The 27,042-nt window shown below is 32.1% G+C and overlaps 1 protein-coding gene across 13 annotated transcripts in view; it reads left to right on the top strand.

Annotated features, from left to right (window-relative positions):
- The window catches only part of LOC126743492 (uncharacterized), a 50,643-nt gene extending 24,057 nt beyond the window's left edge, over positions 1–26,586 (top strand). For 8 of the 13 annotated variants that reach the window (XM_050450599.1, XM_050450607.1, XM_050450601.1 and 5 more), the window contains 19 exons: positions 4,386–4,448; positions 4,502–4,582; positions 4,638–4,697; positions 4,756–4,851; positions 4,901–4,996; positions 5,050–5,103; positions 5,228–5,269; positions 12,395–12,511; positions 12,751–12,891; positions 12,962–13,024; positions 13,085–13,180; positions 13,444–13,536; positions 13,592–13,732; positions 17,361–17,474; positions 17,762–19,036; positions 19,087–19,301; positions 22,990–23,181; positions 26,079–26,271; positions 26,327–26,586. In XM_050450599.1, the coding sequence (XP_050306556.1) occupies positions 4,386–4,448; positions 4,502–4,582; positions 4,638–4,697; positions 4,756–4,851; positions 4,901–4,996; positions 5,050–5,103; positions 5,228–5,269; positions 12,395–12,511; positions 12,751–12,891; positions 12,962–13,024; positions 13,085–13,180; positions 13,444–13,536; positions 13,592–13,732; positions 17,361–17,474; positions 17,762–19,036; positions 19,087–19,301; positions 22,990–23,181; positions 26,079–26,271; positions 26,327–26,479 (3,285 nt within the window). In that variant the 3' untranslated portion in view covers positions 26,480–26,586. The remainder of the gene's footprint in view (positions 1–4,385; positions 4,449–4,501; positions 4,583–4,637; positions 4,698–4,755; positions 4,852–4,900; positions 4,997–5,049; positions 5,104–5,227; positions 5,270–12,394; positions 12,512–12,750; positions 12,892–12,961; positions 13,025–13,084; positions 13,181–13,443; positions 13,537–13,591; positions 13,733–17,360; positions 17,475–17,761; positions 19,037–19,086; positions 19,302–22,989; positions 23,182–26,078; positions 26,272–26,326) is intronic. The other 5 variants (XM_050450600.1, XM_050450604.1, XM_050450606.1 and 2 more) reach the window with 5 other exon arrangements.
- Positions 26,587–27,042: the final 456 nt, after the last annotated feature.

The raw sequence follows: 27,042 nt of genomic DNA, 5'->3' as shown, positions 1-27,042 counted from the left end.
TTACACTAGAAACATAAACTAATAAATCAATAACCTTCTTAGACTTATGTATTAAAAACATAAATAATGGGCACGTTTTTAAAATTTATAGGAAACCTTGTCACACTGGTACAATTATCCATAGTGAGTCATTCCACCCCTTTTCACAGAGGAAAGCCGCCTTAAATAACTATGTGAATAGAGATTTGGAGGTTTCGATGTCGGCTGAGGGTAGATAGAGTTGTCTATTGCGTAATGCATCCAAAAACGCCTATATTCCTAATAATTAAATAATAAAATATTTAAATTAATTAAAAAAAAAATTTAATAATTAAATAATAAAATTAAATAATTAAATAATAAAAAATAATAGTCAAATAATTTTAGATGATCAACCCAAAACAAAATATTTTTCATAACATATAACGGGCCTGTTTCATATAAAATACAGAGGGTTCTTCCTTTCTTAATGTTGATATTGCTTTTAGAACTAAACATACCCTAGGTGGTCTTTTGGTTAATAGTAAGGATCGGACAGATAATTTAAACTGTAAAGGCATTTATAAACTTCTTTATGAGTGTGGTTGTTTGTATGAGGGTCGAACCAAGCGTAGTTTTAAGATCAGGTTTATTAAACATGATAGGAGCATTAGGCAAAATAATCCTGAGTCGTTATTTGCAAAACATATGATGGAAACCGGACACCGTTCAAACAATTTGATTCAAATATTGGTTGACTAGTAATTTTCTAATGTTCTTGTAACCCCCTCCCCCCTAATTTTCGCCTTATGTTAAAATTTGCTTACTTAAAATTGGGTCAAATTTGTTCATTTTTCCAATGCTATGTCACTCTACTTTTCCATTGCTAGAGCCACTTGTTTTTTATTTTTTATTAATTTATTGTAACAACAATCTGCAATTCAAATTACACCCGACTACCTAGTATTTTTGGTATACGCAATAAGATTTTAACCGTGAGTTTAAGAGATAAGATTTCTTTATATGATTTTTATATAGTTTTATGATTTTTAGATTGTTTTCATTTCGTTTTAACTGTGTTGTCAGGTGTATGTTTTTTAAAGAAATTTTTCAGAGGTGTATGTTTGTCATCTCTTAGCCATAGTATATGTGAACATTTTTGTTTTAACTAATGTAAGAACCTTAGTTCTTTTATAATAATAATTGATCGTGCCTATTGGGACGTCACAAAATAAAAATAGGTATTTTTGTGAAAAATTAAGATTATATATTATAAAAATAAGATTTTTTTTTACCTTCATCTTATAAATTTGTCATATATTTTGTTTTAGCCCTACATGAGGACAGGTTTCTTATAGCACATGTATCTGATAGCAAAATTCTATCATCTGCAAAACGTAGATTTGTAAAGTTTGGACCATTCACATTTGGTGCTTGGTTTCCCAATTCAGTTTCTTAAAAGCATACTTCCAGACTGTTATAAAGCATTTGGGCGATATCGTGTTTTCCCATCGATTTAATTGCATTTAGTATTTTCATGAAGCTTTATATGATATTATAAATGAGCTTTGAGTATCTATGATTCCACCCGATATTCCTGTACTGCACGGAGGACCGTAATCTGCTCTAACGTATCAGAGGCCTTTTGAAAGTCTACAAAAGCAAGGACCAATGATCTTTTGTATTCGATGCTTTTTTCAATCAGTTTTTATGCTTTGCAGATGGTCATTTGTTACAAGTTTAGGAAGCCCCTCTACTCTAGAGGTTGATAGAAATCCAGTTTTTTTTTCTCTCAAGTCTCGTTATTATTATTTTTGTGAACAGTTTATAGACGTGGCTCTCTTAGTCATATGTGCTTCTCTGCATATGGCAATCAAGAAAATTTAGCAAAATTAACAAAATACCTTTGAAACTTATTAGTGTCCCCTTGCTGGTAGCTGTACTAAAGCAATGCTTAAAATTGTAGTTAAAAAGAATACTTTTCTTTAAATTTATTTATCAGGACTTTGCTTTGACAAGGATTGAAAGAATAGTTGGATATAAGATTTGTCTTTTATGCTTCATATTCTGATTTGGTGAATACTCAAAATCAGACTTTGTTATGTCTCTAGTAGATAGTGGCAAATCTTCTTGTAGATACTTGCGATTAAAGTTTGCATACTAACATACCCTTTTACTACTTTTACTTTGCATAATCACTTTTTAAACAACCATTTTAAAGAAATGCAATATTAAAATACTCTTTATTTAATAAAAAATATATCTAGTCTATAAGTGTATAAATCTAAGTAAATCTCCAGTAAATAAAACTTATATTTAATTTTAATTGTGTTTTGACAGATGTGAAATACGTAAATAAATTGGTTCGCTTTCATTTTTTAATTTGTCGAATCCCTAGGGAGATGGACATCAGCTTCCCGTTGAACCATATTGCGATGCCCATGCTAACTATACCAAGATGAGTAGAACAAATGTAATAGATGTGCACGATCATTGTATCATGAGCAATTACTTTATTCGAACTCTTCTTCTTCTTCTTCTTAGTCGCTAATCTGACACAGGTATCGTGATAGCATAAATTCGTCTTGCCTATGCTTCTCCATTTTACCCGGTTTTCCGTCAGTCTTGCACATTCTGTTAGTGGAACGGCAGTTGTTGCGACAATGTGGTCGGAGTAAATACCACAAGATTGTGGGAGATCTCCAGACTTCTTTTACCTTCCACCCCGTCCTGTATCGCAAGCTTCTCAAGAACGTTTCATCGAGAGACATGTCTAAAATAGCCTATTATTGACACATTTGTTCTGCGAGCTGTCCAAGGAATTCTGAACAGACCTCTTCAGCAATACATCTCGAATGCATCTATGCTCTTTTTGTCAGTTTCCTTAAGAGTTCGACCCTCCGTCACATAGAGGAACATTATTAAGACTAGGCATGTCTCATTTTGACTCTCATGACCAGTCTCATTTTGGTCGCTACAATGATTTCGTGACTTCCAGATTTAGGCTAGTTAGTTATTGCAGATACAAAAGCTGGTTTATAATGGCGATATTATTTATTTCTGTTAGTTGATTTTAGTTGTTTGCTCTATCCTATTACCATGATCCTTGTCTTTGTTTTGTTTATTTTGAGACTTGCCTCTATACTGATGTTTTCTATTCTATCTAATGGTTGGCACGTCAGGATTTGCGAAAATGGTTGGGTCATCTGCATATCTCAGATTGAAAATCTTCCTTTCGCTTATTACATATTACATAGAATTGGACTTAGTATGCAGCCTTGCCTCGTTCCCTTAGTAACACAGAAATGTGCAGTTAATTTCTTGTTCACTCTAACCTACTAGAATTAGAACTTCTTACTAGAACTAGAGAACTTGCCATACGTTCTTCCAATTCACCAGATCAAAAGCTTTGTTATAATCGATAAAGCACATATATGTCGTGATGTTAAATTGCTTGGATTTTTCGATCTGCCTTATGTTCAAAATTTGCTCGCATCATAGTGCCGCTCCTTGCGGCACGGGACGGAACTTGCCTGTCCTTCTAGATAGTAGAAATAGTTTTGTCCATGCTAGTATTATTTGTGATATGATTTTACTGCAACGTATGATTAGTGCTATTATGCGGTAGTTGTTGCTGCAAGTCTCTTGCTTCTTTTTTATAAAGTGAATATCTATTGATGTTGTCCAGTCCTCTGGCCACGTGCATAAATCTTATATTTTTTGGTAGACTCGGTGCATTATCTCCAGTCCGATGTCGTCTAGGGCTCAAATCATTTCGATGGGTGTATTATTATGTATACCAGTGACTTTATGACTTTTGTCTTCTTATTGTTATTTCCACTTCACTTCTGAGTATGTCAGGTCCTTTTTCAAAACTGTATTTCACTTGTGTTGGTGATTTCTCTACATCCTCCTTCATCATCAGATTTTTGCAGTATTCCCTCCATCTATTCAATATGTCTTGTCTGTGAGCAGGACTCCAGGTTCTCATTTTTGATGGCATTATGGTTTGGTACGAAGATTATCTGCTTTATTTTCTTAAACATGTCCTTAGTTTTGTTTTTGGATTTTTCTATTTCTTTGCATAATTGGCTCAGATGAATGTTTTCGGTCTTTTTGACAGAGTTGCTTTTTCTCAATATTCAGTGCTTGATAGGCCTCTCTTCCATCTCTTCAATCTTATGTTCTAGGCCTGAAGCCTTTAAGGATACCAAAATTGTATGATACCAAAAATCCCTAAACTAAAATACTTAAAAGGATTTTATGATCACCTGTGTCAAAAAATTTGTTCAAATCTGAAAGTATGAGGATATGGGAAATATTTTTTTTAAATATGTTGATTTACCATACGGTATTCCCTATGGTTTGTTTTTAAACTGGTTCTCCTACAACTCATAACAACATTTGAAATTTGCATATATATGTAGGCTCAGTTACAAATTGAGGTAGAATCTAGTAGACAATCCTTGCATCAGGTCACTTGCGAATCGGTAATTTTTTTTTATTTATAATTGAATTTTTGACTGAAAGTGGTTTCATATAGGCAGGATGTAAAGAAAGAATGGACGCAGTCTTAGCCGAGAATCGCAAGATTTTAGAACAAATAATTTCCCTAAATGAGGAGGTTTGTTTAAAGTTTTTTTATGCAAATGTCATAAATAACTTAATTATCTTTATAGAATAGAAATTTATCCCAAAGTATTGATGTTTTAAGACAAAGAAGCGAATATACTAACAGTGTAAGTCAGGTTTCCCTAACCTAGTTTTATAATGTTTAGCATGGAGATGTTGTTTCAGTTTACGCATGATGAAATCAGCAAACTGAACCTGACCATAGACGAGTTAAGGCATAACTTGGAAAAGACTAGAATGATACAAGAGGATGAGGAAAAGGTGCTTTGGTTGCATTTTAGTATTTATTAATTTATATAAGAAATTTTAGGCACACGAAAATGAAATTTCTATGCTGCAAAGTACAATTGACAATCTAGAGCAAAATATTAAGATTTTAAAGGAGAAATATGAAAAAGACACTAAGGTAAATACGCTAAAACTCTAAACACTAGATTTGGAAATATTTGATTTTTTTAGACCTGCAAAATTTGTCGAGGAAGGTCCAAAGTGGGATTCCTTGAAACTTCTGAGGTACGTGGTACATATGGCCTTTAATAAAATGCACTTCTAAAAATAACCACCGCTATTTAAGCCTGACGCGCGTTCTCTTTTGCTTTTGCCGTTTCCTCTAATTTTAGATTTGTTTTTGTTTCAGGTTCAGGTCAATATTGAGAGCAAAGAATCTGAATTGCTTAAGGTACGTGTTTAGTTTAAACTTAGTAGTAATAGTCGTGTTAGTGTAACGTTACATTTTTGGGGTCAGTAGTGAGACTTAAAATTTATTGTGAATACCATTATTCTTGAGGATTTTTGCACTAGGATAGTTATTCCTTTCCTTAATTATTGCTTCATGACAATTTATTAATAAGGTAATTCTTTTTGAAATATTTCTTTATTTTATGATAATCTTTTCATACTGTAACTGAATATGTAGGTCAGTTACTTGAGTGGTTCCAATTATGGGGTGTTGTTTGAAGTTTTATGTTTTTCCAACTTTCGGAGTACTCTGTATAAAGAAAACTACTCAAAATAGAGCAAACAGATCATTCCGGGTGCGTCCCGGAATATTATAGCTAATGTATAAGTTTGTTTTTTAATGGGATAAAATAAATACTTGGTACTAGAGACACATTTTAAAATTAAAATTATGATATAAGTGTGTTCCAAACTTCAGGAACATATGAATGTTTCTTTAATGTAACACTCGGTATATTGTTTGATTTTTAGCTACATTTTTTGCAGTATTTTTTAGTAATAATAATTTAAAATGAAAGTTTATCCTAAAGGAAGTAGAATGAAATTTTTCTATTAACAACCATCCAAAAAGGGCCTTATTGAAAATTAGATCTTTTTTTAACGTGCGGATTTCCTACTGCCTAAATATGATTGTTGTTAAAATTTTGCACTCCATCTCGCGTAAATGTGGTCTCGTCTGTACACAAAATTAATTTCGTAAAATCTTCATTTTTGCCGAATTGTTCTAAAAGCCATTGGCAAAATACATCTCTTCTAGGATAGTCTTCAGGCTGTAATGCTTGTATCAGTTGATATTGATAAGGAGAATATTGTTTTTAGTATTGCCTTCCATATTTTACTATGAGAAACTTTAACTTGAGCTGTTATGGCTCTAGTACTCATTGCTGGGTCTTTTTCGACCATTTCTAAAATGTCTTTCCTCTTCTCCTCCTCTTTCTTTTAAATATCCTGTGTCACGAAGTTTACTATGTACTATGCAAGTAATAATAAATACTATGTCCGCTAGTTCATTGTTTTCGTAAACATGGGCCATTTTTCCCCACATAATAATCATAGAAATGAAATACGCATTATTAAAAGACTGATACAACTGATCGAACCAAAGATTCGTACTGAAAACTATATAATTACACAAATTGGGATGAACGGTAAGAGCAGTAAAAAATAAACGGTAACAATTTACACGACATTCGCCGAGAATATCAAACTTTATTAGCATTTTTTTTTTCAAATTTTTAATATTTTATTATGGAACTTTTATATTGTTGTTTTTTTTTAAATCAACCCTGGTTGACGAGCTCTACAAGTAGTTAAAATAAATGATTCAACTTTGAAAATACCCTGTATACTGCAAAAGAATATTGACAGGTTATGGAATTGGAGTGTAAAGTATAATCTTACTTTAAATATTAATAAATGCTTTTTTATTAGTTTTTTAAAGGTAATAAAACACGCAAATTAATCAAACCAGATGTATTCAAAGCAATTTATTTTTAAAAGCTTAGCAGGCGCTGGAGTTTTTCATGTTGGAAACACATTTGATAGTATATTACATTTAAAAGCGCTTATTTTAAAGAATATACAGAACACTAAACGGGACGAAGAGTATTTAAAAAAGAGGGCATGTTAGTGTCCTTCGTGTTTTGTTTGCATTTTATTGTAGTTCTTGAACGAATATCATATATATTATCCTTCGAACAACACAGCCACTTCCCTCTTCTAATAAAACATACAACTTAAACTATTTCATGAATGATTTTAACGTAAACTGCAAAAATGAAGTTAAAGACCTTGGTATCACTTTTAATGAAAGCATTAATTTCAATGACCATATTCGCAGATTTCTTAAATTTGGTTTTACATTGAGAAATTTTAGTGAGTTTCCAATTGATGTAACGAAAGTTGTGTATTGTTCTCTTGTACGCTCTCAACTCGGATATGGAACGCTGGTCTGGTTTTCTATTTATGATCAGTATAATAATTTCATCGAGAAAGTTCAAAATAAGTTTCCTAGGTATTGTGGTTATAAAATGGGAATTCCTATGCTACAAATATAGACAAAAAAGTAATTTTGAATAGATTAAATCTAACACTTTATAACTTTTGGCATTTGTATTTATTTATAAATTATTTAATAGCGTGATTCAATGTTCTGAACTTAAGTAAAATAAACTTCTATATTCTACTGCATAGACTAAAATAATTTGAACTTTTTCATATAAAGTTTCATGCTAGAAATTATGCCTGTAATAATCCATTCGATAGGGTTTTTTTAAATACACACTGATATAATATATACAATATATAAGTCCTTTTAACTTAAGTTTAAATCAATTTTAAACTATGATCTATGGTAAGCTTTAGAATTGTTTCCTATAATGTACAGGTTCTTTCCCCATATATTGAGCTCCTCTCTACAAGGTGAAAAGTAAACAAAAAAAAATTATACAAAACTTTTGGGGTTTTACTTAAAATTTTTGAATCCGATGTCAATAAATTTTTTTCTCTTTTAGAAATGTTAAATTTTGACAGATGGTTTCTTATGGAACTTTTTGTATACGACTTTATATTTAAAAATATAGGCCTCTAAATTTAAAACAAAATTAAATATTGAAGATCTTGGTAGGTGGTACATTATTATTGTTTGACCAGAAACAAATAATTCTATTTAAAATTGTATTGACCAAAATCATATACAATTTATAATTAATACGATAGAAAAAATTAAACAAGATTATATAAATTGTATTAATATAATTATTTCGATTTAATTTAAAGTTAAACAATTATTAAAATAATGTATTTTTCTCAAAAAAAAACTAAATATTGCTTAATAAATATTAAATCTTAAGGTGTTATTGTTTCTACTTAATTCATTTATCTTAAAAAAAACGGGAAAATGATAATGTCATCTGAATCATTTGTTTTTTAAGAAACGTCGAACCCTAACAATGAACAGCATATAAAGATCTTCAATATGTTATTTTTTTAAGGTTTGGAACCTGATATTTCCAAAACCGTTTAATTAAAAGTAGTTAAACCATAAATATTTGAAATCAGAAAATTCCTGTCTTTTTAACTATGAAGTCATATATAGGGGTTCCATAGGCAAAACTGACAATTTGTCAAAATTTGACATTTCTAAAAGAAAATTGACAAAAAAAATAAAAGTCAAACCGCAAAAGTTTTATATAATTTTTTTTTAGTTTTTCATTAACTGCTGTAGAGGGGTGATCAATATATGGGGAAAAACCTTGTACCTTATTTTAGAGTGTAATGAATAACGTAAATAATTAGATTTAAGAAAATTATTGCTATTATAATGCTTTAATGGGGTGATCCCGTCTATTTAATACATTAAAAAAAATCTCAGTAGTGATAAATAACAGTCATAAATACCCCCCCCCCTTGTCATTTGGCTTGAACAAAATATCATAAAGAAGAAAAAATATTATATAAAACAAACTGAAATATTATACTAGGTCTATGGGATCTTATTTTATCAAAAGCTTTAGAGAAATCGTTAAGTTATCGAATCCAACGATTGAGTCCCAAATCCACTGGTCTTTTTGATCTGATATATTAATTATTATAGCGCAATCAATCCTGGCATTTGAATTTTGTTGATAAGAATCCTTGTAGCTTTTGTTTTGATCTCCTTACTGTTTTCTGGGAAACTTTGATTTTAATTTTCTGGCTAAACCGTAAATAATAATAATAATAAACGTCTTTTATTTAACAAACAAATAATTTACAGTTGTGATTATCATACATACATTTCTATAGGGATATAAGAGAGGCGAAGTCTAACCATGTGGCTAGTCTTACTTAACCTACCTAATCCCTCTGAAGTGAAAATAAAACAATATCATGCCACTTATTAGCAAATAGCTCTTTAAATGTACGCACACATTGTAGAAAAAAAAAGTTACTTAAAGAATTATTATACACAACGAAAAAATGTGCGATACAAAAGACCGTAATATAGCTTTATCCAGTAGCAGGTAGAGGTTTTCATTAAAAAGTAGATAGTTATATTTTGAAATAATTTCAAAGCCTAGTCCAGTTCAGCATACAATGCCAATACCTGTTTATAAATTCTTCAAATATATTATAAGGTTGGTTTATTACACAAGTTAGATACACTTTCTGGTTATTATTATCTTTTTATTAAGTATTGCCTCAAACATGCTCATTTTAAGTGTCTTTTTGTCTTTAATAAGAAAGAAAAAAAAATCCTTTCTTATTCATTGTGAGTTTGTTGATTAAATAAAAATAAACGCATTTTGTATTTAAATTTATTAATATTAAATATTTTAAAATTATCAGGTATGGAATTCTATAAGGTGATTGCATTATATGAAAAGGATCTTTTATACATAGATGTTTTATGTAACGGGATAGAGAATTTGTTTTTGTTTCTAATTTTGTCCATGCATGCTTGTCCTTGGCAGAAATTAATTTTTAACAGTATTCGAGGTGTTAGTGGTATTGAGAAGCTTTTTTTCAACGAGTAGTTAAGAATGTGCCGATTATTATATAATAATTTCAGCGCACAGAAGCTTTTTCTTGTTATATTCTGAACTTGTGCACTAAATCTGAGATCTTCGTCGATAGTTAAGCCAAGATTTTTTGCGCTGGATACAAATTTTAATGTAGTATCATTTATTTTTAATTTTAAGTTGTTTTTAATAGAGTTTCTTTTGATTTTGCTGCCAATACATAATAGTTTAGTTTTGTCAGAATTTAAGTTTAGGTTATGTTCAGCAGATAATTCTTTAATTACCTGAAGATCAGCGTTTATTTTATCGGCCATTTCTTGCGATTTGTTATAATCAAAAGAGACATAGATTTGTGTGTCATCCGCGTATGCTTGTGTTTTCCAGTATTTAGGTGCGAGAATTATATCAATGGTGTAAATAATAAATAGAAGGGGTGATAAAATAGCTCCTTGTGGCACACCCGACAGAACATCCAATGCATTCGACGTAATATTGTTATAGACCACCTTTTGCGACCGTTTGCTTAGAAATGAATTAATTAATTGAACAGAGTCCGCGTCGAACCCATAATATTTTAGCTTAGCTAATAGGAGACGGTGATCCAGAGTATCAAAAGCCTTGGAGAAGTCTAGAAGTTCCAAAATATTTATGTAGCCTTCATCGCAGGCCCTGAATATATCAAGCACAGATGCTAAAGCAGATACTGTACTAAAATTCTCTCGAAATCCACATTGATTATCAGACAGGATTTTATTAACAGTAAAATAAGTGCATATTTGGTTATAAAGGATTCGCTCAAAAATTTTTGACAGGGTGGGAAGAATACTTATAATTCTCAACTCAGAAAAATGGGAGGGCTGACTGTTCTTTGGTAGTGGGATTCCCAGAGCAGTTTTCCAGATTGTTGGAACTTGTTTCTTCTCTATGGCCGTGTTAACAATGTGTAAAATTATATGATCTATTAAAGGGCTACATATTTTTAGCATTTTTGCATTAATTTGATCTGTACCAACAGCGTTAGTTCGGATGTTATGTAGAGCGGAGTGTATTTCATCTATTGTAGCTAAAGAAAATTTGAAGTTTATTTCTGGGATGAATATATGGGTGTTATAATATAAAATTTGATTATTTGAGGGATTTGAGAGGTTACTTGGTATAATGTGTTTTTTTTTTGTGAGCGAACGTTTAAAGCTTGAAGAGTTTTCCAGAGTTTAGCTGTATTGTTTAATTGAGAAGTATTTATAATATATCTCTTTTTTGCAGCTCTAGTGGCAGATAATGTCTGGTTACGAATATTTTTATAGAGTAAATGGTCAGCATCCGATCTAGTTTTTCTATACTTTTGCCAACTTTTATCTCTCAATACTTTTAGGTGACGAATTTCATCATTTAACCAAGGAGCTTTTGGTTTTGTTGCTCGGACCTCTATTATGGGAGCATGTTTATCAAAAAGTTTTATAATGAAATGGTTGAAAAGTTCTAGTTTACTTTCTAAGTTCTCTTCCCATAAAATTTGATGCCACGACATATTTAAAAGATCATTTTCAAAATTTAGTTGATTAAAATTTCTAAATGATCTAAAAGAGAATATTCTAGGAGGTGCTTTTTTAATATTAAGAGACATTAACATATACTATAAATTATGGTCACAAATTGCATTTGAACATATCGGTCCACATTGTTTTACTATGTCAAAATTATTGATAAATATAGGATCAATAAGAGTGCTCGAGGTCTCCGTCACTCTAGTAGGCTTATTTATAAGCTGTTGCAGACCATAAGACTTAAAAGTATCCAGTATAGGATTAGATAAATTAAAAAAGTTGATGTTAAAATCTCCCAGGTACAAATGTTAAAATCGTAGAGAATTCTCTACAATTTACCTTTTGGGCGCGAAGCTATACAACCAACAGATATAAAGTTAGAGGATGTCAAAGTTATTAAAAAAAATATTTTAAAACAAAAAACACGCAGTAAGTTGAGTAACTAAAAAAATTATAAACAAAAATAAACAAATTATCTTGGTAACATTGGCGTACTATAACTTTTTGCCGTTTGTTGCACAGATTCACTCCCAAAAAGTAAATTGTAAGGAATTTAATTGTCTCTCTAAAATGTAATGCAGAATCGCTAATGAGTGATATATGTTTTCGTTCTTAAGCTTTCGTCGTAGATAAAAAACCACGACTGCATGAATGTTTTTTTTAGTTACAGGCCTTTTTATATGCCAGATTAAATGTACTACTTTCTTAAATTGTTGCATTTTGGCTGCTTTATAGCTTATACTCATAGTATAATAGTAGCTTTCAAGTATATAACTATAGTAGGTATATAAACAGAGAAGGCACTCTTTTACAAGATTGTGTGATTTAAAAAATTTGTTATAAAATATATTAAATAAATATGTACATACAGCGTTGTAATTAGGTATTTAGATTAATTTTTATCAACATTATATCATTAAGTAGTATGATCTAGGGGGAGAGTCAATCAATAGAGCTAAGTTTTTCTGTGTTCAAAATGCCCGATCTACTAAACCAAAGAATTTTTTACGTCTATTTCAGGTGGCAAATGACCTAAAATCAAACATGAAACTAGAAATAGACAAGAAAGATAGTGAAATTCAATGTTTAAAAAATAAAGTATCTGAACTCGAACAAACGGCTAACTTACAAGAGACTGTAAGTTTCATTTTTTTTTTTAATTTTAAATAAACTTTTGAATTAATTTTCTTTAAATATTAATTACTTTATTATTGTTAAAATTAAGGACTAAAAGGACGTTTTTTTTTTCAACATACAGTAAGCACCTACAATTCAGGTATCCAGTATACAGTTAGGCTGTAATAATTATTGGATATATAAAAAGTTGCTTGTATTTATTAGGGACTTTATGGTGTTAAGAAAGTTTTTTTTATTAGGTGGCGAATGAACTAAAATCAAACATGAAGATCGAAGCAGACAAGAAAAACGCCGAAATCCGATCATTAAAAAATAAAATTACCGAACTGGAAGTAGCACTTACCACCTGCGAAGAACGAGCAGCTAATCTACAGGAAGCCGTAAGTTGTATTCTTCGCACTTTTAAATGCTTCTTGCTTGATTTTTTCTTGCCAATTTTCGCTCACTTAGGTCACTCTTTACTCAAATTCCGTCAATGTTTTGGAGAGTAGCGACAAACAAGCCAAATGCCAAGTAAGTTTGAAAACAATTAGAATGTTTTTGCTTCTATTAAAGAGATTTTTTGTTATCAAGATTGAGCAGCAAAAAGTGACAATTTTTAATCTTCAAGAGGCTTTAGTAGAGGCCAAACAAGAACTAGACGCACTGCGAAGAAAATCGCAGGAAAATGTGAGTGGTTGGGCAGCATGGTTTGGCCTTGCCAGTGATGTGACCAATAACAATAATTCAAATAAACCATCTGTTATTAATAACCAATCAGGGCATGACATTTAAATGTGGGTCCTATAGTAGTTTAGTGTAGAATTCTATAGTAGTTTTAAGCATTAACTGTTTGTGTATTATCTTTTTTAGTTCATTTAATTTATTGCTTGATTTGATCGTACTTAATTTTTCAATACAGTTTTAATAAGTTTCTTAGTTTTATTTGATAGACTTTTCAGGGAATCAAGGGGCAACAAATGTTGACCCAATTGGAAGCTCTTCTAAAGGAACTTGAAGAGGAGAGTGATTTCATTAAGGAACAGGTTTGGGAAAAGCGATTATTTATCTAAATTTTGTAGTACAGTATTTAATTTTTAGGCAGATTTTAAAAGCAGGGAATTAGACATTTTGCAAGATTTAAATTTTAACTTGGAAGTGGAACATTGCGATAGCTTGCAAGATGTAGAGGCGCTAGAAGAGCAACTGTATAAGTATAAAAATTTTGCTAAAATTAGGGAGGTAAGCGCTTGCTTTTGCTGCTTTGCAATATTTTTGTTACACGCCTAGGTTAAATATAATGTACCTATATACAATAGCTCCCCCTCAAATATTTTCACTTAATTCATTTATTTTATGTATAGTTTGGATGTGGCTTTTATCGCCACGGTTTTTTGAAGTGGAATATTTTTTAACGTAGAAATATCTTTAACAAAAAAAAATTCTTAATGGCGTTCTTGCAGTAATCTCATTATAAAGGCACTGGTGGGTTTGGGCACACTGGGGCTTTTATTAGGATATACGTGTCAATTAGTATATACCAGACTCAGGATAAAGGGGATACTCTATAACTTTTCTTTTTAAGCAAAACAAATTAAATTTGGTGTTTGGGAATGTTATGTAAATGCTCATTTTTTAATGTATTGATTGTTTTCTGTAATATCCGGTTTAACGAAAGTTGACTTCTATTTTTTTACATGTTTTGATGTAAAATAAGAATCTAAACGCATTGGCATATAACGTCAAAAAAATAATATTTTTAGTTTTGAAAAATAGTGTTCAAATTTAATATATATGTAACTTATTCAAAAATAAGTTAAAACTTATTCAAAAATAAGTTAAAATATTAAATTTGTGATCAAATGGCACCATAATGGAAGCAATTTTTTAGACTTAGTTTTTTTCCCAAAATAATTTGCCGGCATTGTGTCAAAAAATGGCAAGTGGTATCATTGTTTTTAGAATAGGATTTTCAATCAAAATATGTAAAAATATACCAGGTATCCTAATTAAAATTAGAAAATTAAGGCAATTTTCCGTTAAAATAAATTAAAGTGACAGAAAAAATTGAATACTTAATAATAAAGATTAGCATTAATGCAACGTACCTCCATATAGGGGAGATTTGCGCAAAATAGGATAGCAGGGTTAAAATAAATGAAAGTGACAGAAAAAATTGAATACTTAATAATAAAGATTAGCATTAATGCAACGTACCTCCATATAGGGGAGATTTGCGCAAAATAGGATAGCAGGGTAAAATAGGATACCAGTTCTTTTCTCAAAACAAGCAAATGACGTCTGTCAAATGACGGTGTTAACCGCTAAAAATAATATGTAGTAAGTGGAGATTCTTATTAATTTTGTTATTACGGTGAGTAATCAAAATAGGTAGGAAAAAGCAAGATTATGGTATTTTGTTTTGTTAGTGTTCAGCTACGAATTTCTTGGAGTTAAGCCGGCAATTAAATAAAGGTGTGTATGTTTTATGACTTTGTAAGTCTTTGGCTGTATTTTGAGAGGTAAGTGATTATTACAAAATTTTTTTTGTTGTGAAAATTTAGAAGCACCTTTAAACATGTGCAGTTGGGTAAAATGGGATACCTGGGATGTATCTATATGTATAATATACGGGGTGGCCCATCGACAACAGTCCAGCAAGGTTTAGGGCCCCTTTAAAAAAATAAATAAAAATTTCTCGGACCCGTCGATTTTTGATTTTAGGGGGACAATTTTTTTTAATACTTTTAACCCCTTGGCGGGGGCATAAATTTTTGATTTCAGATGTCCCCACAAAAAGAAATCATGAGGAGATAAATTGGGTGATCTCGCAGGCCATTCGATAGCGGGCCTTTCTTCCAATCCATCTACCAGGAAACGTTTTTTTTTAAATTTGTAATTTTTTAAAAAAGGGCTCCAAATCTTGCTGGACTCTTTTCGATGGGCCACCCTGTATATGTTTATTCTACGCTAGACGCTAAATTGTTGAATCAATAATTTTAACCAATTGAGTAGGAGTTAATCCAGGAATGATATACAGCCTATATTTTATTTTATTAAACTTAATATGGCCGAAGTTAGTGGTCTTTTTTCATGCTTTAGATTTTAATATTAACCTATTTATTTACTTTTATCAGCATCTATCTATTTCCAGATGCCGCATACTTCAACCATATTCTTTTTTCTGATCCCACCCTGCTGAAACTATATTATCAATACTGTTTTCCGAAGCCATACTATTAATACTAGTTTTCGATTTGTGACTTAAATATTGTGTACTCCAAAATTAAATAGATTTTAAACAAAAAAACCTGACTGCTAAAAAGAGAGAATGGGTAAATTCTATTTTTAGCAATCGTGTGAGTATATTTGTTTTAGTCTTACCTTGGGCAAATATAAAAGAAAAACTAATCGACAGTCTTAGAATGAGGAATGTAGGCAATAAGCTATAGAAGAGGTTCTCGAATGGGTTATCTTAAGGCTTCAAAGCAATTTGGAGTACCACGAACAATTGTAGCGAGAGTAATTAAAATTAAAAATCACAGATTTCTTGAACGAGGAATTTCGGAAAAAAAGAACTTGGGCGTCACAGACTAGTTTTTCCCTAAGGAGCAAGAAGCAGAATTGGTGCAAAACATTTTGCATATGGAATCAAGACTTTTTGATTTAATTTTAAGTGATCTCCGAAATTCGACTTTCAGTTAGCGAAACGCCCATCAATTTAATAAAATCAAAAAAATGGCGGGTAAAATTTGGTTATACACATTCTTAGAGAGACATTCAAAGTTGCTAGAGCTATGGGCTTTAATAGACCTGCTGTACAATTTTTCTTCTTACTTTGCAACGTGCTTGATCAGACGGATTTGTAACGTCGATGAAACATGGGTATAATGACAGTGCCAAAGAAAAGATTCGAATGTTTATCCAAATATTTGCTTTTATGGAAATGCGACTGCCTTATGTTCGTATACTACCACGGAATTTCAAGTAACATCTCAACAAATAGTTCCACTTCATTGCGCAGAAAGAAAAGTGAATGCTAATGCAGCGCTGCATAGCTGTGCTAACTTCAAGGTCGTACAAAGAAGAACTGGTATTAAAAGAGCCCACTAAGAGACCCACACTAAATTTGGGAGAAAATCAGATACTTGCATTTATTGTAAAGAACTATACTCTACATGTAAGACGGCTGGGTTATGTGCTAGGACTGTCGAACTGTCGACATTGGGCTTGCGCCGGATTCGTGTCATTCTTGTCGGGATTAAAATATCCATTTAATTTTAATATTAATGTAAGTCACCAAATTTGTTCTGCTTTCAGTTAAGCTCAGTATATTTAATTTTTTACGGTTTTCATGATTTTTTTAATTATTTTTCAACACTATCTCATTTTACCCGACCAGGTGTGCAAAACGGGACACTAAATTTTTTTTTAATACTACCTTTTCTATGTTATTTTCAAGATAATAATGAATAACTATAGTTTAACATAAAAAAGAGTTAATGAGAAAGTTCCAGGTAAACGGTGGATATCATTAGAATAGTTAGTGAGTATCGGGTTAAAGCACTTTAGGCAACTCTCCCGTAAACTTCATTTGTTTTGCTAAAAAGCAAATAAGTTATAGTGTTCCCTTTGTCCTGGCCATCCAATACATTACGGAATCGTAAGTACGTGAAAGTACCTTTAAAAAAAATTATCCTAAGCCTTTTCCATGTAATTTGCACTTTTCGTAATTTAAAATTTAGCATTCTGATGTCATACCTATTTTTACATACAAATTGCAGGTCCAAAGAGAGGGAGGCATACTTTATACTTAGGTCATAAAAATGAAGCATAACTCAGAACTAGATTTTCTTTCTATTATTTTTAGGATCAATTAAAAAAGTTATCAAAACAGAAAAAGTGCTACGAAGATATTATTGGATATTTTAAGAACGAAATGGCCGTCATGGCTGAGCAGCTGAATAATCTTCAGGAACTTTTGGTAAGTAACAATTATATTTTTTCAAAGCTCTTTATTTTTATAGACGGATTTTTACTTTAATTGCGTTACAATATCGCGATCTTTGTAAAGTGGTTATTTTAAGGTAAGTATGATTTTTTCATAATTATTTAAAATTGGTTTTATGAATTTCATACAATTTCCAGGTTCTTATTACACCCACATAACTTTACACATAATACCATCCCCACTACTAATATCACCACAGACTACTCGTTTTATATTTAAATCCCTTTCCAAATCCTTCAAATTTTTTTTCTTTGTTTCAGACTTTGTCAAATGCAAGTGCCCATCAAGAGTCCTCCAAAATCATGCAGGCTTTCATGGAAGTTCAAACGATCAACGAAAAACTGTCCAACCAGCTTTGCGCATGCGAACAAAAAGTTCAACTAGAAAGCCAAATGAACCAAATCCATGAGGCCAAAATTTGCGAACTTCAGCAGCTTGTGAGTGAAAAAGAGATAAACCTGAGTAAACATGATGAGACCATGCTAAATATCCGGAAGACCCTTAATGATTCTTTAAAGCAAAATGCAGACTTGCAGCTAACGATTGTAGAACTAAACGAGACCATTAATAGTCTACAAGATGCCATTAAAACTTACGAATATGAGAACTGCGCGAGCAAACGGAGCTGTTTGGAGTTTCAACAGCAAATCGGATCATATTGCTGCAAACTGGAAGATGTTAAGAAAGATCTTGAAGATAAAACCGCTGAATGTCTGAAACTTGAAATGGCGTATAACAATGAAAAACGTGCCTTAAAGGCTGCTCAGAAACAGCTGCAAGAGACCGAGAGGTTGCAGCAAGAGAACCAGCGAGAGCTGGTGAGTTCCGTAGAAGAAATGAAGGAGAAACTTCAACAAGGTGAGGATAGTATCAAGAAATTATGCTGCGAATGCGAAAATTTACAAGGACAATTGGCCAATTTGAGCAGGAAAGAGGCTGTTAAAGATTTGGAGATCAAAAGGTACAGAAAGATTGTTACTGATTTAAAAACCACCATGATGGAGCTGAACACTGAACTCAATAAAAATCTTGCTCAAAAAGATATTAAATCCACCTGCAAAAACGCAAGTTGTCGTAAAAATTTCGATAAAGATGAAACGAAACCTCAAGATATTTGCCTTAGTTGTCCTTGCGAGGTAGAGTTTTATCAAAAAATGGTTGATATGTTAAAGAAATCTGTAACGGAGCTTAAACGTAAACTAAGCGACACCCAAGAAGCAAATAAAGCTCTAGAAGAGCAACTGAGAGAAAAATCTTCTCAGCTTGCTCAAGCTCTAAAGGCCAAAGAAGAACTTGAAAGAAGGTTAAGTTTCGGACAACTAAATGATAGGAGAATTTGCGAGTTAGAATGTGAAAATGACAGATTGAAGCAGGAGCTTCAAATGAAATCATTGCAGCTGACAGATGTGAAAAGAAGCGCCAATGACATTAACGAGTCGAAGTGCATGCAGCTGGCTTGCGCACAAGAGGAGATAAGCAATTTAAAGAATGACATGACGAATATTTTAAATAGGCAGTATAATTTGAAGAGAGAGGTAAGAACATAATTTGTAGCAGAGGCGGAGGTTAATTACTATTTTTTTAGAATGAGGAGTTGCAGTCGCAAATGGCCGAGTTGAACTGTAACAACAATTGTCTGAACGAGAAAAATAAGATGTTGAAGGAGCAAATTGAGCAGAATTTGATGAGAATTAAGAATCTGAATGCTGAAAAAGAAACATTGTTAAGGAAGAATAAGGAACTGGTGTATGAGCTTAGGTCCTTTCAGTCAATGACATGTACTACTGACAAGCATCACAGGTAGAGTATTGATTCATATTTTGAGTAATTATCAATTTTGAACTTTAAAGAAAACATAAAAAACATTTAAATGATTTATGATGAGTATTGTACTCGTGAAAAAAAAATTAAAAAACTCATATGTTCTTATGCGAATCTCATTTGTTTTCAAACTATAACGTAATTACAAACAAACAACATTTCCTACATTAACATGGTTTTATTATAGCGCTATTCAAACAAATCTTCAAAAATACCACCGTTAACCTTTAAACACATTCTACTTCGTCTGCGAAGAGCCCTTGTTGCTTTTTTAAGTGATTCACGTTTTTCTTTGACAAACACTGCCGCATTTCTAATGCATCGAATTAGGACCTCCCGAGTGTCGAGTTTCACCTTGTATATACCTAATTTTTAAACCAGTCCCAGAAACAATAGTCCAATGGTGTGAGGTCTGGAGATCTTGGAGGCCAACTAATAGGACCACTGCGACCAATCCATAGTCCTGGAAACTCTTCGTCCAAATATTGCTTGACCTGACGAGCGAAATGTGCGTGAACTCCTTTGTGATGATATTACGTTTAAATTCTAATGTTTAGAGGAATTTTCTGTTGTAATGTTTTTAACTCATTTTCAAAAAAAAAAAAAAAATAAGTTCTCTCCTGTGAGATGATTTTCTAAAATTAAATAACTTTCGATCATGTCATGCCACACGTTTATTCGCCATATTGTATGCCATCACGGGTGAATGTTGCTTTATTGGTAAAAAGTATGCGCGATACAACAGGATGATTATTATATTGATCCAATCACAAAATTGCATACGCCAAACCTAATCTTCCGGTTGTAGGTACCGAACAGGGTGGCTCTAATTCGATGCGCATCATTGGGATTTCGGAAACTGTAAGAGATATAGGGTCGGTTAAATGAAGGTAATTTGATGCTCAATAAAATGCCGTTTTGCGTTTTAAAACATTCCGAATACTTCCGAAGATATTCGACAAAAACTGGAATTTTCAATTTTGGTTTTTATTTTTTCCTGGCTTTGTTTGTTTAGATAACTCAAAATGAAAAACACATTTTCATGGCCACTTTTTCTGCTCTATATAACTCGGCTTCTAGCGACCATCATTAACTTAATTTTTTTAAATACGGACCTGATTTTTTTTCCACTTTAATTAAATCTTTTCATCACTCTTAAACTATACCTACATCAACGAAACGTAATATTATATTAATCTCATTTCAGACTTGTATGGCAATAATATATTGGGCATATATATGAGTTCATTTTTGTGTTCTGATTATATACAATAAAAAACAATCTATTTCTGATTTGCGATATTTAGCTTTTTCCAGATTTTCTTTATATTTATATTTTATATTTCTAAAAATGAATATTTACCACTTTATGTTTTATTACATAATCCCTCAATTTTTGGAATTTCAGATAATTTAAATCTGGATATAAATTGATTAATAATAATATCGCCTAACATACAGGGTGACTGATGGTACTTTAGACGTTTACGGAGAACGGAAAATTGATTTTTTTGAAAATTTAGCATCATAGATTTTAGCTGGTGATCTAATGATTAAAAATATTTTTAGCGATACAGCGTTGTCGCTTATACCAAAAAGTAGTAGTAATTTTGTTATTTTAAAGGGAATACCCTGTTTATTATTTTATTTTCTGGTCACAAAATAACTTTAATCAATTTGTTTCATAAATTAAGTATTAGTAAATTAGTATAAAATTTAATTAGTTATTTCAAAATTAAACATAATTTACATTAAATTTTTAAAATGATTGCCCTTGACTTCTAAGCACTTCAAAATCCTGCGTTGTACAGCATGTGTTGTCGCTGCTTGTATTTCAGAAGCATCTTGTTGACCAATGCAATTGATAAGTCGTTGACGTAGTTCCTGTTTACTGTTTACCGGTGTCTTGTATACCATTTGCTTCAAATTACCCCAAAAGTAAAAATCAAGTGGTGTAAGATCAGGTGATCTCGCAGGCCAGTCCCATGGTCGCAAACGCCTAAACCAGCGGTCATCGAATTTCTCAAATAACTCACGTGTCACCTCCTCAGTGCAATGAGCGGGTGTCCCATCCAATTGGAACCAGCAAGTGCGATAATCTTCAACGGTAAATTTTCCAGAAAATTTTCTACTATTGAGCGCAAAATCTGAAGATATTTTTGAGAGTTTAATGGCCCTTCGTAAATGAAAAAAGCTATTTGATTGTCTTTTGGTAAACAAAAAATATTAAAACTAAATTTTTCCTGAAATCCCATTTCTTTAACCGCATGTGGATTTTGATTAGCCCAAAAGTGTTGATTTCTTCTATTTATAATAGCTTCTCTAGAAAAATTTGCTGCATCTGTCCATTTTTTTTTTTTGAAGTTTGGATCTTCTTGAGTGCCTGTCAGAAGTGTCTCACAATATCGAACGCGATGTTGGTAATCATTCAGCTGATGTACTTTTGAAAATTTAAAGAGAATCATATTATTGTCGTCCAGAATTTTTTGCACAGAATAATAATTAAGTAAGCCTAAATCATCTGCTGCACTCCGGATGGAAGCTTGTAGATATGCGTAAAAGTAGGCTAAAACATTCACGATGTTGTCCTCATCGAACGTTACAGGCTTGGGTAAATTTGTATCATATTTAAGTTGTTAATAAAATTGTATAAAGTTATTTTGTATTCGCACACATTTTATTTTATCCATTTTTTTCTAATTTGGGGTACATTTCGTTGAACTTTCTGCATGTTGTTGCTACAATTTTGTCACATTGCCCCTGAATAATAAATAGATTCATCAGAACTTCATTTGAATATAACATAACTATTTCTTTCCATTTTAATGAATTTTTAGGTCAGTATTTTAAAAAAACATCCAAGCGTATTTACTATTAATCAACTAAATATAACTGTCAAACATCAATAGCATAGCATTGTTGCGTCATGACCTTTCATGGCCACCGAAAGCAAATATGTCAAAATATTCCGATTTTTACAGAAAATTGCTTTTATTTCAGAAACCGGACTACTTAGATATAGGAACATGATATCTCGTTAGAAAAGGATTTCAATTTCCTTTTAGAATATGTTATAATATACAGTGTGTTCCATTTAAAAAAATGCACATATGACAATTGTTGTATCTAGCGGTAAAATCACTAATTTTGAGCAACCCTGTATAACGTAGAACAAATTTTTATAGTGAAAACTAATGTACAATACTTCCGTAAATTACGTTTATAATTTCAATTTTCTGCGCGTTCCAATGCCGTAGTAATAAACATTTATTTGGAGCTATGTTTTGGTCAAAAAAACAAATTAATTAATTTCTCGAAAACCACTAAAGATAGGTACAGGAACACCTTATAAAAAAACAATCATAAAGCGATAGCGGACCAGAAAATAAAATAATATACAGGGTATTCCATTTAAAATACCACATTTGCTTCTACTGTATCGCTAAAAATATCGTTATATGATCTAATATCTTTTTAATCGTTAGATCACCAGCTAAAATCTATGATGCCAAATTTTCAAAAAAATTCCATTTTCCGTTCTCCGTAAACGTGTAAGGTACCATTAACCATGAATCACCCTGTATAATAATAAAAAACATTTTTAACACACCACTTAATTCATTTAGCGTTTCATGTTATGTTTGTTATCACCTATAAATATATTTAGGTTGACCTCAGATTCCCTTAAGCAGCTAGAAGCTGACATTGAGGGCCTGAAAAGCAACAAGGAGGACATCTGTTTCGAGAGTAAAAACATGATAAAATATGTACGGGCGTGGGTGACTGAGCAGAAAAAAATTAACTCTTTCATAGCCAAAAGAGAACAAGAATATATCGATGCTCTTAAACAAAAAACTAAGTATGTTTTTGGTCTGGACATCTTAACCCGTTATTGTGTGGCAACTAACACTTTTGGGCCGTTTGGTGGTCCTTTTTCCGCTTCATTGATAAAACAACCATCAATAAAGTTATACAAATAAGTATATATGTAAACCATTTTATCATGCCTTCTAGGCTATGGTCTTTCAAATGTATAATAAAATTGTACTAAAAACATTTTATGCATGGTTAAAGGCATCGCATCACTAAGAATGTATTAAATTGTTTCAGTTTGAGTGAAAAAATTGTACAAATTGGACAAACTATAAAAACTAGTTTTAGTACAGTTTTTTAAATAGTAGGAAATTTCTTTTATATTTTGTAGTATTTCTCACTCAGAGATGCATAGTAAAATGGTACTTAAAATACATTATGCGTGGACAGAGGCCTCCTTTGTTACACTGGTTTCTTCCGGACTAGCTGTTATTGCTCTTGCCGGTCTTCTCAGTTGCAACTGCGTGCTATGGTACTTTGATCTCCTATACTACTTTTCTCTGTAGCATCTGGGTGCTGAGGTTGGATTAGAGGATTTTTAACTGATTTCAGGATAGGAAATAGTAATTAGGCTGCGAGGAAAGATTGCCAGTTATCTTTGGGTGGAACAAGAGCCCGAGCCCCACTCCTCGCAGAGAAAACAAAGCCTGAGATACTAAAAGAACTGTTTTAGTCATATTTGAGTTCGGCGGTTAATATCACATTACGCCTTTCCATGGCCGGTTTTCTCTTGGTCTCATGAGAAAGGGAGTTGTCTACACTTCTGACTTTTTCCTTGAACTTTGAATGTTTTTTAATTATGTATTCTTGAATTGTATCAAGTTTGCAGTCAGTGTGCAGATCAACATTCCTTACGAAGAAGGGTGCATTTGTGAAACGTCCTCAAACACTTATTCTGAAACACCGGAAGCTTTCTGATGTTCATCTTCGTGGTATTCCAGAAAATGTTTGAGGCGTAAAGTAGTTTAGGACGTAGAACCTGTTTATAGACCATTAATTTATTAGTCAAAGAGAGCTTACTGCTCCTGCAGAGAAAGGACTAGAGAGCATGAATGGTTCCATTGCATGAGTTAATTTGCTTTATAATGTGCCTGTTGAAGTTATTCTTTTTGTCGAAATATACTCCTAGGTACTTAATCTCGTCTTTCCAGGGGACCAGCGTGCCCGAAATTGCCAAATTTGGGATGTTGCTGTCATGCTTTTTTGTTATTAGAATGGCCTCTGTTTTCTTACTATTTATTTTAATTTTCCAGTTGTTTGCCCACTCTATAATTTTATCTAGATGACTCTGCATATACGCTGATATCTGGACTAAATTTTTACAACTCGCAAAAACACAAGTGTCGTCCGCGAATAATGCGACTTGCGAATCGTGTGTGCTTTTTGAAATGTCCGCTTGGTATATGTTGAATAAAATTGGTGCGAGCGGGGAGCCTTGGGGAACTCCCGCTCTCATCCTGTTAAAGGAGGTGATAGTTCCATTTATTCTAACAGTAAATTCCCTCTGTCTTTCAGGAAATTTTTTATAAATTTAGTGAACCTTGCAGACACTCCAAATTTCTGCAACTTATAGATCAAACCGTCATGCCACACTCTATCGAAGGCTTTTTCGATGTCGAGCGTGATCATGGCGGTAGATCCCTTCTCATTAAATGAATCCACCAGACTCTGTTGTATCTGTGCAAGCTGCAACTCAGTTGATAATCCTCTTATAAATCCGCACTGCTCTTCCGGGATTATTTTGAGTTCATCTAGATCCTCCCATAATCTGCTTAGTACCGTCTTTTCAAAGATTTTTCCCAGTGATGGCAGCAGACTAATCGGTCTGTAACTTCTGAGTCTGGTTTTTTTATGTTTTTACCCTGTTTAGGTATTACTACCACAATTGCTTTTTTCCATTCGACCGGAAAATAGCACAGGCTCATACATTTGTTATAAATGGTTTTTATGTCCAAGAGTGTATTGTCAGGTAGTGTTTTCAGCATTTTGTTGTTTATTTCATCATAGCCTGGTGCTTTCTTATTCATTTGGTCATTAATTACATCTCTTATTTCTTGTAGGCTTATACTTTTGTAGTTTGGTAATGCGTTTAGTGGTAGGTTTTCAATTTGTACGTTTGATAGCTCTATTTCTTCACGTAATTCGGGATTATCTGGGCCAGAGGCCCGAGCATCACTCAGTAATCTGTAAAATGTTTCAATCTAAATGCAAATGTACAATTGGTGAAATTGTGTGGTGAGGCCCCGCATCACTAAAAAATTATTAACCGGTTTCAGCTTAAATTCAAGAATTGTATTAATTGAGAAAACTGCTTGAGTTGCGAGGCCTCTGGCCACGCACAAAGAATTTTTAGTACAATTTTTTAAATAATACACAATTTGGTGAATATATAATATTTGGTACTATTTCTCACCGAAAGTTGTGTCGTAAATTTGTACTAAAAACACTTTGTGCGTGGCTAGAGGCCTTGCATCACTAAGAAATTTCTAAATTTTTTTAATTTAAATGCGAATTTTTTTTAAATTTGACAAATTGCCTGGTAATACGAGGTCTCTATTCACAGATAAAGTGTACAATTTTTAAAATAGTTCAAAATTCTTTTTATATTATGTATTAATACGAAAGGCCTCGCATCATTAAAGAATTTTTATACCTTTTTTACCTCTGGCCAAGCACAAGGTGTTTTTAGTATAATTTTTTAAATAGTACAGTTTATTTAATATCACATTCTATTTCTCACCTAGAGTTCTATAGTATATTTGTACTAAAAACATGCCTCGCTAAGAAATGATTAACTGGTATTAATTTATGCAAAAATAATTCAAAAATTGTACCAATTGGGAAAACTGCTTGTGTTAAGTTATTTTTGAATATTTTTTTCAGAGATACTCCTTGCCCGATTCAACGACCTCCAGCAAGGATTTCTAAATCTAATAGGGCAGGACCATGTAATAATATGTGCGCTTCACCATGCAGTTTAGGTTCTCAAGGAGTTGCGTCTTTTTATGATGAAGAGAGCCCAATTCCGAGTCCAGATCTTGGCATGAATAACGACTGGTACTCGACCACTTTTAGAGTGAGTTTTATTGTTTTGTAATGAAACAAATTATCCATTTAAAGGGATTTTGCAGGCTGAATCGGACGATAACGAATCTGAAGAGGATTATTGCGTAAATACATTGGAGCATTTAACGCAACAGATGAGGAAATCCAACAGGTTTTGGAAGAGCGAGAGTTGTAGGTCCAAAAAGGACTGCAGGGTTACCAAAGACATTAAAAAGTGATATACCATTTTTTTTTAGCTTTTTTTTTGTATTATGTTAATTTTTATATTTATATTTTATTTTGTGTGCCAAATGACGTTAATAATATAAGACTGATATAAACAAAACATATTTTTTACCCTTTAAGATACACAGGGTGTCCCAAATTCGCGGGTGGCTAGCGTGGATCTCGGAAACCATCGGAGATAGTCGGTTAAGGATAAATTGAGGCAAAATTGCATTATTAAATGCTTATCAAAATTTCACAAAATGTATGGTACAGATTTGTGATACAGCGTCGTAATTTAATAATGGATAAATTCAATAGAACGGAGGTTTTTTTTTTAAATATGGACGCGTCGATTTTATTTTTAGATTGGGCACATTTTGTCAAATGTAAATATACAGGATGTCGCAAAAAGTGTGACAGAACCTCCTGTATATATACAAATTATAACTCATAACTTATAAATCCATAATTTCAAATACATAAATTAATAGAAAGAAAGAAAGAAAATGTGCTATATTACGTAAGAATAATCTTGTGTACAAGCATCCTACAAGCTAAGAAAACAAAACAAAAA

This window comes from Anthonomus grandis, chromosome 13 (assembly GCF_022605725.1).
Source record: "Anthonomus grandis grandis chromosome 13, icAntGran1.3, whole genome shotgun sequence".
Lineage (NCBI taxonomy): Eukaryota > Metazoa > Arthropoda > Insecta > Coleoptera > Curculionidae > Anthonomus > Anthonomus grandis.
Note: the sequence above shows the minus strand (reverse complement) of the source record. Positions and strands in the feature narration are given on the sequence as shown.